A 13640-nucleotide genomic window follows, 5' to 3' on the forward strand; every position below is an offset into this window, starting at 1 on the left:
TAGCCTCTCAAATATTTTCTCTATACCAGACCCAACTAATGATCACACAGCTTGTGCTTGAAGACCACTGTTGAAAACAATCGACTCCCACATTCCACAGTGAGAGCTCTCATTGTGAGGCAGGTTTCTACGTACATCAAGCCCATGTCTGCCTCTCTGTCTTCTTTTTCTTGTTTCTAGTTCTTAGGGTCTAAGAACAAATCCAAGCCCTTTTTTCCCATAAAAGGCTTTTAAATACTTTCAGGCAGCTACTAAGGTTTGTACAAACCCCTGTGGATGCCAATCTCTGGAGCCCATGCTAGCTATCTGTACTAGTATCCCTTTTCTTCTCCTCCTAAACCCACCTAGAGGAACCCAGCCCACCCCGGTACTGGCGAAAGTGGCAACAATGGAAGTCCCAGGTCTGTGGGGCTGTAAGACTGAGAGAAAAGGTATCCTCTCTTTCTAATTGGGGATTTAAAGGCCACTTCAGAGGGAGGGAGACTCTGACAGTCCTCAGAGTGTGAGGTATGGATGTATAGGTGTGATACTCAGGCATAGGGGCAGGTGCACAGACATTCATGTTTGTGCACCCATTTTTCCATTCATGTTTTTCTTTTGTCTCTAGGATGCAGAGAAAACTAAGTTAGAAGTTAACCTGTTCAATATCATGGACCCATTTGTCAGCTTGCTGAAGCCTATGGTCCTTTTCCTAGAATAATGTTTTTAAATGCATAAAATAAAATACATCGGATAAAAAAAAACCCCAAGAGTCCAGGTATGATTTGTCTAAGGCAGAAGGGAGGATTATTATACCTCCACTAATTTTGGATATGATGATTCTCTTAATATAGGCTAAGCTTTCATAAACTTTGGGGTTGTCCTTTCATACTTAATTCATATTAAATTTGTAGCCTACTTACAAACCTAGACATCATTCACTCAACATTTGTCTCCATTTAAAATTCATTTGGACCTGATTAGGATGGAGAGTTTCACTTATGACACTGAGGTCCTTGGTTTCTCTTTGGCTGCTTTATGTCTCCTCTGATCACTAATGAGAAATAATTCAATGAAAGACAGCTCTTTCAAAGCCATTGAAGAACCTGGCAAATGAGAATTTGGTCAGCAAGGGTTATTTTTATTATTCTTACTGAGACTGTTAGAACTATAAAGGACCTTAGGTTTTTGGTACTTAGAATAGCAAAGCTAATTAGAACTTTGGAACAAAGCATAGTACAGTACAATGGCAAAAGTCTTGAATTTGACTTCAGTAGAAGTTAATTTGAATCCCAGCTCTGCTACTTACCTATATGACCTTGAGCAAGTAATTTAACCTTCCAAGCCCTACTTCTTTACCTGTGAAAGGAAGAGGTTGGATTTTGATGACTTACATTCTTTTTAGTTCAAAATCTATGGTCCTAAGAAAGCAGCATATGAGAATTGGATACACCTTGGGATATAGAATGTAAGACCTTAGAGCAGTGGTTCCCAAACTTTTTTGGCCTACCGCCTCCTTTCCAGAAAAAATATTACTTAGGCCCCTGGAAATTATTTTTAATTTTAATTGCAATTAATAGGAAAGATAAATGCACCTGTGGCATCACTGCCCTCCTGGATCGCTGCAGCACCCACTTTGGGAATCACTGCCTTACAGGAACTTTAGAATATAAAAGAAATGGACTGTCAGACTTGGAAAGGTCCTTAGATAGCATTTAGTAACAGACCCTTCACTTTACAGATGAATAAAATGACCCTCAAAGTGGTTACAATGATTTACCCAAAGTTACCCAGAGAGACACTAGCAAAGACTAGGAAATAAGTTACTTAAATTTTGAATTTCACTTTATATTTAGTAGTGTTATTCTTTTTCCTGAAGATCTTATTTTAAAAACATTGTAATTCCATGTAATTCAAGTAATTCCATGACCTAGGCTCCCTGTTTGATAAAAATTGATTTGGCAATTGATAATTACTCTGCCAGTATCTGGAGTCTTAGTGCTAGAAGGGTCTTTAGATATGCATTTCAAACCTTAATTTTACAGAGAAAGAAACTGAGGGCAAGACAAGTCAAGCAATTTGTCCAAATCAGAAAATATGTTAATCAGATCATTCGAATATATAGGAACATATATTTAGAATTGGAAAGGTAGTTACAGGTTCTTATGAGTTCAAAAACCTCCCACCATAATTATAGATTAAGAAATTTAGAAGTTAAATTCCTTGGTCCAATTTGAGGATTTAAACCCAAGCCTTTTAATTCCAAATCATATATATTTTGGATACAGCTAGGTCACTTAGTGGATAGTCAAATCTCTCCTTAAACACTTCTCAGTAGTGTGACCCTGGGCAAGTTCACTTAATTCCATTTGCCTAGCCCTTGCCCTTCTGTCTTAGAGCTGTCCCTAAGAAAGTAAGGGTTTAAAAACTTAAAAAAACAAAACAAAACATACATACATATATATATATATATATGTACACATATATAAATGTATATGTTATTTAATGCATGACCAAGAGGTGAAAGATATTAAAGGGCAAAGGAGGAAACTATTAAGAAAGTCATTGAAAGGAAAATTCATGAGCCAAAGCATAGAGTAGAACTGAAGTTATGCTGTGGGTGGGCATGGGGGGGGGGCGACAAAGAGGAGATTTAAGAGTCAAGAAGACTAAAATTCACATCTTTCCTCAGACACTCAATGCTCAAAGCAAGTCACTCCATTTTTGCTAGCCTCAATGTTTCTCATCTGTAAGATCAAAATAAGATTAATAACTACCTTACAGACTCACCTTGAGAATCAAATAGGATAACGAGTTCTGCAAACCTTCAAGTGCTATATAAGTTTTGGATACTGTTTTTTTCTGTTGTTCTTGCTATTGTTGTTATTGTCATTATGATTTATAGAGATTAAAAAGGAAGATAAAGCTGGAAAGGTAAGTTGAGGTATACTAAAAAGCATATAAATGTCCACTGAATTGTGCAGAGGATAGAGTATTGGTTACGGAGTCAAGAAGACCTGAACTTAAATCCTACCTAAGATGTTTACTAATGTGACCCTAGGCAAGTCATTTCACCTTTCTCAGCCTCAGTTTCTTTACCTGTAGAGTGGGAATATAATATCCTCTAAATCATATGAGGTGACATAAGTAAAATGCTTTGCAAATTTTAAAATGCCATATAAACAGTAGCTATTGTGATTATGATTACTAGAGTATCTTGAATCCCAGACAAAGAAATTTCTTCCTTATCTTATAGCTTCCAATTTTTCTCTAGGGGGTTTTTCCATTTTTAGGCTCAGTTGAGTACTGGAAAGAAGAGTATATTGGGGGTTTCCAACACCCCATTCTCAGGAAGTTCATAGAAGTCTTTGGCGCAATTGATTTCTATTATTTTACATTCTGTGAGTGTGTGTTTAATTCTTTACTTTTTAAATTCCAGTTTTCAGATGAGGAAAGCAAGGCAGATGAAGGTTAAATGACTTGCCCAAGGTTACGCAGCTAGTAAGTGTCTGAGATAACATTTGAACTCAGATCTTCCTTACTGCAGGTTCCAAGATTCTATCTATTGTGTCACCTATCTACAATAGTGATTACACTTATTTTGATTAGCCCCAAAGGCAAATTCACTAGCATTTTCCTCTATAATTTGAATAAAAAAACTTCCTAACAACAAATGTTGTCCAGAGATGGAATGGATTTCCTCAGGAGGTAATGTAGATCTGTTTACCAGAGATCTTCACTGGAAGACCCATTGAGCACTCGCTGGCCATGTCTTAGAAATAATTTCTATTCAGATTGGAACTGCCTGAATGGCCTATAGGTTCCTTCCAGCTCTAAGATTTGGAAATTCTGAGATTCCAAGGGCAGAGCTCTTTCCATGACACTAAGCTATAGGGACCGTGGCTGTATCTCAATTGATTGATGCAGCTTAGTTTGGGCTCATTTCCCAACTCATTTCATTCCCTTCTGGCATTGAAGTCCTGAAGAGTTCTGTTCTCTATAAGGCTTCCTGAGTTTCCAAAGAATAAATCCAACTGGTGCAAAAGTCTTGGAGTGGTACAGGCCCATTGCACTCTCTCTCTCTCTCTCTCTCTCTCTCTCTCTCTCTCTCTCTCTCTCTCTCTCTCTCTCTCTCTCTCTCCCCCCCCCCTCTATCTATCGTGTGTGTGTGTGTGTGTGTGTGTGTGTGTGTGTGTGTGTGTGCCTCTTGCCTGTTCAGGTTGCAGAGAGTTGTTTGAATTCTTCCTCTGCTTTTCATTGCTAAAACTAGATGGGATAAAAGCTAAAATACAAGTGCTTATATTCTCTATTGGAAATCTTCCGTTAATTCTTCTTGGTGACAATATTGGAGGCTCCATTTGACTGCTTTTCAGAAAATCACAGAGTGATAAAAGCCTTCACATGGAGCACCATCAGACACCAAAGACAAAGATTTCAATTTCATAAGGAAATTTTATGTCTGTTTTCTGTTTTGGTAACAGAAGGGGAGGCTGAATTGTGATCCAACTTTTGAATTAGAAGAAATGATTCTAGAATCTAAACCCCTTCATAAAAAGAAGAAGAGGCTCGCCAAAAACAAATCCAAAGATGGAGGGAAAGAAAGCTGTGCCCTGGTAGGTTCTGGGTTGTGGTGCATGGAGGGCAAAGTCTCCTTCATTCCTTCTTCAGATGAAGGTCTGAGACTAGGGGGTGGCCTTGTGGAGAACAAAGTTGAGTATTTTCATCATTTTAAGGAGACTTAGCTAGACCAGTCATACTTTAGACCAGTGATGGGCAAACTTTTTAAAGAGGGGGCCAAAGGAAAGGAAATGCTCATCTGTCAGTTTGTATCTAAGGCAACTTTTTGAAAGGTTCATTGTATTGTATCCTACTTATTGTATTCATCAGATTAGGAATAATGTCACTGGGCCGGATGGAACATTTCAGGCCCCCCACATACACACACACACACACACACATCTGGCTCACTGGCTGTAGTTTTCCTATCACTGCTTTAGACCATTTGTTAGAATATTCTAAATGGATCCCCAGAAATTTTTATGGGATACAGAAAAATTTAAGCAAATGAGTCTATACCTTCTTCCTCTTTCCTTAATTGTTACTTGTTTGACTGATTGTCATCAGATCAGTCACAAATTATTTAAATTATTCTGATATTGACCAACAGCTCAACTATTATTTTCATTCTACTTCGGTGCTTAGCCTGGTGTTGATTAATAGTTCAGCTAGCCAGTAACAGAGGAGAAAGAAATATTTGAAGATGCCAGATGCATCTTTCTTCTCTTCTTCTCCAGTGATTCAGTCTTGCAATTGGAGGAAAAGGGTCCATTGCTGTTCCTGAAATGCTGGAGCAACAAGAGAGAGACACTAGAGAATATTCATTCACATGGCTGCTCACTATCTCTTTCCTTGATTTGGGGAGTGGAAAGTGTTATGATTCCATATGGAGAAGGGAAGGGAATCAGCATTTATATAGCATTTATTAAGTGCCAGGCACTGTGCTAAGCACTTTACAAACTTTATCTCATTTGATCCCCAAAAGAACCTCATGAAGTAAGTTGTGTTATTATCTTCATTTAATAGTTAAGGAAATTAGGGCAAACAGAGGTTATATAACTTGCCCAGGCTCACACAGATAGAATGTCTAGGCCAGGATTGAACTCAGGTTTTCCAGACTACAGGCCCAATTGCTCTATCCACTGTACCACTTAGCTGCCTGAAACCCTCTGAAATATGGGACTCCAATGATCCAAAGTGGTTGAAATCCTGGACACATTGTCACTTTATTTTAAAAACTGCCACAAATTGATCATAAAAAAGATGATGTTTAGAGCCACTATCAAATCACTAAAAGTTGTCTTATTTTTTTGGTGGAGACTCCAAAGGGTACTACTTCACAAAAGTATAGTAAGTCAAATATTCCTCATGAACAAATGTTTTTAAAGATTTTTATATCCTTAGATTAGGAAGGCAAGTAAATATTAGCCTTCTTATTTATACCAGAGATGGTCAACATGAACACAAATCATCCTCCAAACCTATTACATTAAACCTGGGGAAAATTCAAATAATCATTATATTGATGCTATGATTAAAAGTAGTATTAGCAACCTTTGAAATAAAATTTATTGCAATGCAGAAACCTAAGAAGACACCACACTCAATAGCAAGAGGTCAAAAAAAATTTGTGAAGAGCAATGGTGAATCCTGGCTGATACTCTTTGTCACACAAGTCTCCTATCCTTGCTTCATAGATTTGCATGACACTAATGCATAGTAATTTGGTCCAATGAAAATTCTAAGCAGCAAGAAATAAAAATCACCATCAGCAGAGTTTCATGATTCTCTATGGTTATTTGAAATGGACATATAGTCATCAACAGGCTTGCTCCTGAAAAGAAAGAGGTCAAAGTTCCTTGGGGACAATTTTGAGAACAATCATCCCTTTAAATCCCAAACTCTGTCCCATTTTCCGAGTTCATTCCCCTGAAACCATCTTTTATTCGAGTCAGTGATGAATTCTCTATTCACAATGGGTTCCTTTTTTGTCTCCATGATTGTTTTCTTTCATTTATGATCAACCTCTTCCTGACATTTTGAAAGAATGGACACCTACAGCAGTGTTTAGAAACAGTGAGGAAAGAATTTATCATCTTCAACAGAGAAAAGTAAGTACCTCCTGGAGATGCCTGTTCTACATCACATTATTAGTCTGTCTACAGTGATCAAAATTATTCCCATATGGGGTGGGGAGAAGGTTTTGTAGTGTAGTTTGGGAGGAAGGAGACTGGAGGATTTCTGTTCATACTCCTAATATTTTGTGCACGAAATGTTAGGAAAGAGATGAAAAAAAAAGTCAAGCTAATGGAGGAAAGAGGAAGCTGTGAGCTAGTCACTGATTTCCTCCCAGGTCCACTGTACATTTGGCAGCTCCATTCTGTAGTTCTTGAAAATTGTCCCAATGTCCTAGCTCTGCCTCTAACTCACCGTGTGACTTTAATCAAGTCACTTCAATTTAATTCAATTAATATTCATTAAGTATATACAAGGCTATGTATAGAAAATAGCCTTCAAGAAGATTGCATGACCAGTAACAATCTTCTCCTTTGCAAAATGAGGAGGTTCACTTTCATGCCATCTTAGGTCCCTTCCAACTCTAGGATTTTATGATCTTTCTGGGTAAAGAGAGGTAGAATAGTAAAGTTCACTACAAACTAATTTGTGACCTTGGTTAATCTCTTCATTCCTCTTGAACTTGTATTTCATCCTCTATAAAATGGGGGACAGGAGTTTGACTAGGTAATCTTTCAGGGTCCTTCACTGCCAATTTCCTGATTCTGAGTTTAATGGACTGACAGAAAGAAAGGAGTGAATACTCACTGACTTGACAAGTTGTTCTTATACACATGAGTTTTACCAAATTTTTTAATGGTAATGGTTTCTGGACACATAGCCCTCACTAGCCTCTCCACTTATCTCTCAACCTACAGATCAAATTAATCCCTTAAAGAACTGAAAAGGGTTTAAGAGTAATAATTACATAGCTGATTAAGTTGATCCTTGAAATAGACTGCTGGAAGTGAATTGAGGCTTGCTGAAAATGAACAAGAAAGTCCTTGTATATACAGGACTTTCATTTCTTCGCCTGAAGGAAGAGCAAGTGATTATAGGACCCAGGGATTCAATGTGTGGGAGTTTTGTGATTGGAATCTTCCAAAATGGGGAGTTGGCATCGAAGGCTGGCATTTTAACATGTTTACTAAAAGACTGCTAAGTGTTTTTGCTGATTTTGTGAGGCTACACCTGCAATCTGATTTCTTCTAGCGTTTTGGTGCAATGAGCTGGATAAGGAATACAACCCATTCCCATCCTCACCACTCTCCTTCCCTGGGCGAATTATCAGTTAGGGATACCTGCCACTAAGAATGCAGAATTCAGGATGAGAAAGAAACATAGAGATCAATTAGTCAAATCCCTTTATTTTTCAGATAACAAAAATAAAGCCCAAAGAGGTACAAATGACTTGCTCCAGATCATGTTGCTAGTAAATCTCAGAGATAGTCTCATTCTCTTCATACATATTTCTAGTATTCTTCCACCTATCACTGGAAGAGACAAGAATGAGAAGAAATGAGATCTTGTAAGCTTTCAGCTATGTCTAAAACCAGGAATTTTAACCTTTTTGTATGTTTTGGGCCCCTATGACAATATGATAAAATCTATGAGCCCTCTTTCAGAAAAAAGTCTTTTAAAATACATAGTATTGCAAAGTATTAAAATACAGTTATCAAAATATTAAAAATGTCCATAAACTCCACATTAAGAACCTTTGACTTCTAAAAAAGTCTTTTTCAGCTATAGCAATATATAAATTTAAGTTAATAGAGTTAAAATAGAGGAGTACACATGAGTAAGGAGGTGGGAGAGAATAGAGATGGGATATATGGCACACTTAGAGGAGACCACTACCATAACTTGGTCATTGACTTCATTTTTTATTGGAGTTGTACTGGCCCAATTACTTAAGGAAGGGGAAGGCTACTAATCTGCTGTTTGGAGGAACTCAGTCACCTATTAAATGCAAAGAAGAAGACAGTAGTCTAGGAAGGTTGATGGGTATGGCTAAATAGCAGAGACCTAGGAGTCAAATCTATGAGAGTGTCCTGCATATCATGTCAAATCAAATGCCTGCTTCCTATTAGGCATGGTGCTAAGTGCTGGGGATACCCCCAAAAAGACCAAAAAATCAGTCCTTGGCAACATTTTGTATACTTTGTTGACTTCACACCCTTTGGAAACAAAATCAGGAAAGTCCTGGTGTTGTACATCCAAGTACTGCTCTGAGTGTTTGAGGCTGGACTTTATGAGACCTCAATCTACCTCTAGAGAAGGGGCCATGGTGAGAAGAGAGGTCATCTATGCTACTCCTAAGAATGTACTATCTGGATTTTTCCTTTAGAAGGAAGTGAATAGAATTCCATAGAGTGGATGAAGAGATGGAAAGAAATTTCTTGCCTCAAGAATTAGCTGGGACATAGTTGAAAGTAACCTAACAGAGTTGAAATTTGGTTCTTTTTTTTTAATTCTATGCAAGTACCACATTTTGTACTTTGTACTTTGGTGAAAGATCTGATTGGGGATTGGTTACTAGGAGATGGGTAAAAATTCTTTGGCTACCTTCCTATTCAGACTAATTATTCTTGCTTTTTAAATGCTGAGCTCTGCTGTTTGTGTGCTATTAACATATTCTAAGTGATTTCAGTGCCCTTCAAATCAGGCATTGAATAAATTCATGCCCTTTGGCAAGACCTCATCACCCTGTCCTAGTTATGGCTCTGAAACACAGAAGACACATTAACAACAGGGATCCTGAGACCTTGGCTACTGAGAAATTAAGCACTTGGATAAGAATTATTATGGTTACTATTAATAATATAGCAACAGTAAGGAAGTAATTGTTAATTTCATAACAACTTACATTGATCAAATGAATTCTTTTTACAAATGACTTTCACATAGTTATTTGCTTCTCCGAAGATAATACGATATATGATTTTAAAAATCCTGAAAGAGTTCTGGGTTAAGATGGCGGCAGAGTAAGAAGCAGCTCTTAACCTCTCCTGACGGAAACACACAAAACTCCTCAAGGGGACATAAAAAAAATCCAGACGAACGGAGGAACCCCACAACAGGGCACAGCATGGAAGGTACTTGGAATCGGGGCATTTCCATGCTATAAAGGGGGGAAACAGCTCTCACTAAATCGCAAGCTGAGCAACCACCCCACCCCTAACCCCTCCACACACACCACCTATAGCGCCGAAGCCAGCTAAAAAGAAATAGAGCAAGTTTGGGGAACCCATCCAGTCATTGGCAGCTCTGGGGCCTGTTCCTGAGAGCAGCAAGATTTAGGACACCAAAAAGCTAAAGAAAGCACACAAACTCTGAGCGCAGGAGCAGGGCGCAGAGAGCAGACGCAGGACGCAGAGCACAGGCTCAGAGCACAGGCGCAGGTGGAGGCGTGGGTGGAGGCAGACACAGCCACAAGCTAAAGCTCTGAAACCCTAAGTGGGGAACCAGTGCAGACGGGTATACGACTGTGGAAGCAGCTCCCTGAGACTTGTAAAGAAACCTCCGGCAGAGGATCAAGCAAGGGGGTCCACCAGGGGGCTTGACCTTGGAAAAAACCAGAACTCAGACCTCAGGAGCCAAAAGACCCCGGACAGACCCTGAGGGTGAGGATAAACCTGAGAAGCTGCTGGGCTAACGATGGCTACCCAGTCTCAGGAAGTTCAGAAGAGAAAGATTAACAACAAGAAAAAGAAGTCTTTAACACTCGACAACTTTTACACAGAGAAAATCCAGACAACTGAGCAAACAGAGGAGGAGAACAAACAAGCATCCAGACCCTCCTCAAATAAGGAAAACTCACAAGCTATGGAAGAGTGTGAAACTGAGATTTTGAGGAAAATGGAAGAGATCTGGCAAGAAAATAACAGTTTAAAAGGTAGAATCTTGCAATTGGAAAGTGAGGCTCAGAAACCAAATGAACTGATAAGCAAATTGAACACCAGAAATGACCAGATTGAAAAGGAATACCAGAAGATTATGGCCGAAAAACAGAAGATTATAGCCAAAAACCAGAAGATTATAGCTGAAAACCAAAAGATCATAGCCAAAAACCGAAAACCGAAAGATTATAGCCAAAAAACAATCCCTAAAGGCTAGAATTGAGCAATTAGAAGCTAATGATCTCTCAAGACAACAAGAACAAATAAAACAAAGTCAAAAGACTGAAAAAATAGAAGGAAACATGAAATATCTCAATGAGAGAGTGACAGACCAAGAAAACCGGTCTAGAAGAGACAATTTGAGAATAATTGGTCTTCCAGAAAAATCAGAAATTAATAGAAACCTGGACTCCATACTAACAGAAATAATTCAGCAAAATTGCCCTGAAGTCCTACAACAAGAGGGCAATATATACATTGAAAGGATTCATAGAACACCTGCAACATTCGATCAAGAAAAGAAAACGCCCAGAAATATAATTGCCAAATTCAAGAGTTTCCAAGCAAAAGAAAAAATCTTACAAGAAGCCAGAAAGAGACAATTCAAATATCAAGGAGCACCAATCAGGATCACACAGGATCTGGCAGCCTCCACGCTAAAAGATCGCAAGGCTTGGAATACGATATTCAGAAAGGCAAGAGAGCTGGGCCTGCAACCACGGATCAACTACCCATCAAAATTGACTATATATTTCCAGGGGAAAGTATGGGAATTCAACAAAATTGAAGAATTCCAGGTATTTACACAGAAAAGACCAGGGCTAAATGGAAAGTTTGATATCCAACCACAAAAATTGAGAGAAACATGAAAAGGTAAATAAGATACAGAGGGGAAAGAAAGAAAACTTATAATTTTTAAATTTGCCTTTTTAAGGGCCTCAGTGAGATCTAATTATCTGTATTCCTATGTAGAGAAATGTTATGTATAATTCTCTGTAGTGAATTCTATTCACTATTATAGTATTCACTATTATAGTAATCAGAAGAATAATTCACAGGGTAAGGATGGAACACTAAATAATCTAAGATGACATGGGGGATGGGAAAGAGGGGGTGAATAGTAGAGGACACCAAGAGAAACTTGAGTGAATAAGAAAAATAGGATATTCTATTACACACAAAGAGGGCATGGGAAGGAGAAGGGACAAATACTATTATAAGAAGGAGAGGAAGAGAGCATTAAGAGGTAATAATCAAACCTTACTTTCAGTGTAATCAACCCGGAGAGGGAAGAGTAGCTATACTATCCATTGGGACATAAAACTCTTATCTAACCCTTCTGAGAAAGTCAGAAGGGATAAATCAAGGGGAGCAGGGGAGTGAGGAGGTCAAAAAAAGGGAGGGGAGAAGAAGGAGGAGGGAATTCATAAGGCCTTTAAAAACAAAAAGAGGGGGGAAAATAAGGGAGGGGGTAGAAAGGGAAGTTAATCAAGGGAGGGGATAAGGGATAGCGGCTCAATAGCAAACCACTGGTTTAAAAGGAATTAGTATAAGAAAAAGGTGGTAGGAACAGGGGAGGATACGAAAATGTCAGCAAATGCACAACTGATGATTATAACTCTGAATGTGAATGGGATGAACTCACTCATAAAACGGAAGCAAATAGCAGAGTGGATTAGAAACCAAAATGCTACCATATGTTGTCTACAAGAAACACATATGAGGCGGGTGGACATACATACACAAGTTTAAGGTTCAGGGCTTGAGCAAAATCTTTTGGGCGTCATATGAGAAAAAGAAGGCAGGAGTGGCTATTATGATTTCTGACAAAGCCAAAGTAAAAATAGATATAATTAAAAAAGACAGGGAAGGTCATTACATCCTGATTAAAGGCAGTATAAACAATGAGGAAATAACACTGCTCAATATGTATGCACCAAGTGGCATAGCACCCAAATTCATAAAGGAGAAACTGGCAGAGCTCAAGAAGGAAATAGATAGTAAAACCATACTAGTGGGAGATCTAAATATTCCTCTGTCAGATCTAGATAAATCAAACCGAAAAATAATTAAGAAAGAGGTAAGAGAGGTGAATGAAGTCCTAGAAAAATTAGATTTAATTGATATGTGGAGAAAAATAAATAGGGACAAAAAGGAATACACCTTCTCAGCTGCACATGGCACATTCACAAAAATTGACCATGTTATAGGGCATAGAATCATTGCAAACAAATGTAAAAGAGCAGAAATAATAAATGTAATCTTCTCAGATCATAATGCAATAAAAATAATAATTAGTAAGGGCACCTGGACAGGAAAATCAAAAACTAATTGGAAATTAAATAATATGATTCTTCAAAACCAATTTGTCAAAGAAGGAATCATAGAAACAATCAACAATTTCATTGAAGAAAATGACAATGATGAGACATCCTACCAAACTCTGTGGGATGCGGCCAAGACAGTACTCAGGGGGAAATTTATATCCTTGAGTGCATATATTAACAAATTAAGGAGGGCAGAGATCAATGAATTGGACATGCAACTCAAAAAATTAGAAAGCGAGCAAATTAAAAATCCCCAGATGAAAACTAAATTAGAAATACTAAAAACCAAGGGAGAAATTAATAAAATCGAAAGTAAAAGAACTATTGAATTAATAAATAAGACTAGAAACTGGTACTTTGAAAAAACTGATAAAATAGACAAAGTACTGGTCAATCTAATAAAAAAAGGAAAGAAGAAAACCAAATTGATAGTATCAAAGATGAAAAGGGAGACCTCACCTCTAATGAAGGGGAAATTAAGGCAACCATTATAAACTATTTTGCCCAATTATATGGCAATAAATATAACAATTTAGGAGATATGGACGAATATTTACAAAAATATAAGCTGCCTAGATTAACAGCAGAAGAAATAGAATACCTAAATAATCCCATATCAGAAAAAGAAATTGAACAAGCCATCAAAGAACTCCCTAAGAAAAAATCGCCAGGGCCTGATGGATTCACAAGTGAATTCTATCAGACATTCAAAGAGCAACTAATCCCAATACTATACAAATTATTTGATATGATAAGCAAAGAAGGAGTCCTACCAAATTCCTTTTATGACACAAATATGGTACTGATTCCAAAGCCAGGGAGA

The 13640-nt window shown here is 37.9% G+C and overlaps 1 protein-coding gene across 1 annotated transcript in view; it reads left to right on the forward strand.

Moving 5' to 3' along the window:
* The window catches only part of STK32B (serine/threonine kinase 32B), a 320859-nt gene that overhangs the window by 285884 nt on the left and 21335 nt on the right, over positions 1-13640 (forward strand). The window contains exons 9-10 of the mRNA XM_044680894.1: positions 4461-4592; positions 6583-6647. Of these exons, the coding sequence (XP_044536829.1) occupies positions 4461-4592; positions 6583-6647 (197 nt within the window). The remainder of the gene's footprint in view (positions 1-4460; positions 4593-6582; positions 6648-13640) is intronic.

The sequence above is a fragment of the Gracilinanus agilis genome, chromosome 6 (genome assembly GCF_016433145.1).
Source record: "Gracilinanus agilis isolate LMUSP501 chromosome 6, AgileGrace, whole genome shotgun sequence".
Lineage (NCBI taxonomy): Eukaryota > Metazoa > Chordata > Mammalia > Didelphimorphia > Didelphidae > Gracilinanus > Gracilinanus agilis.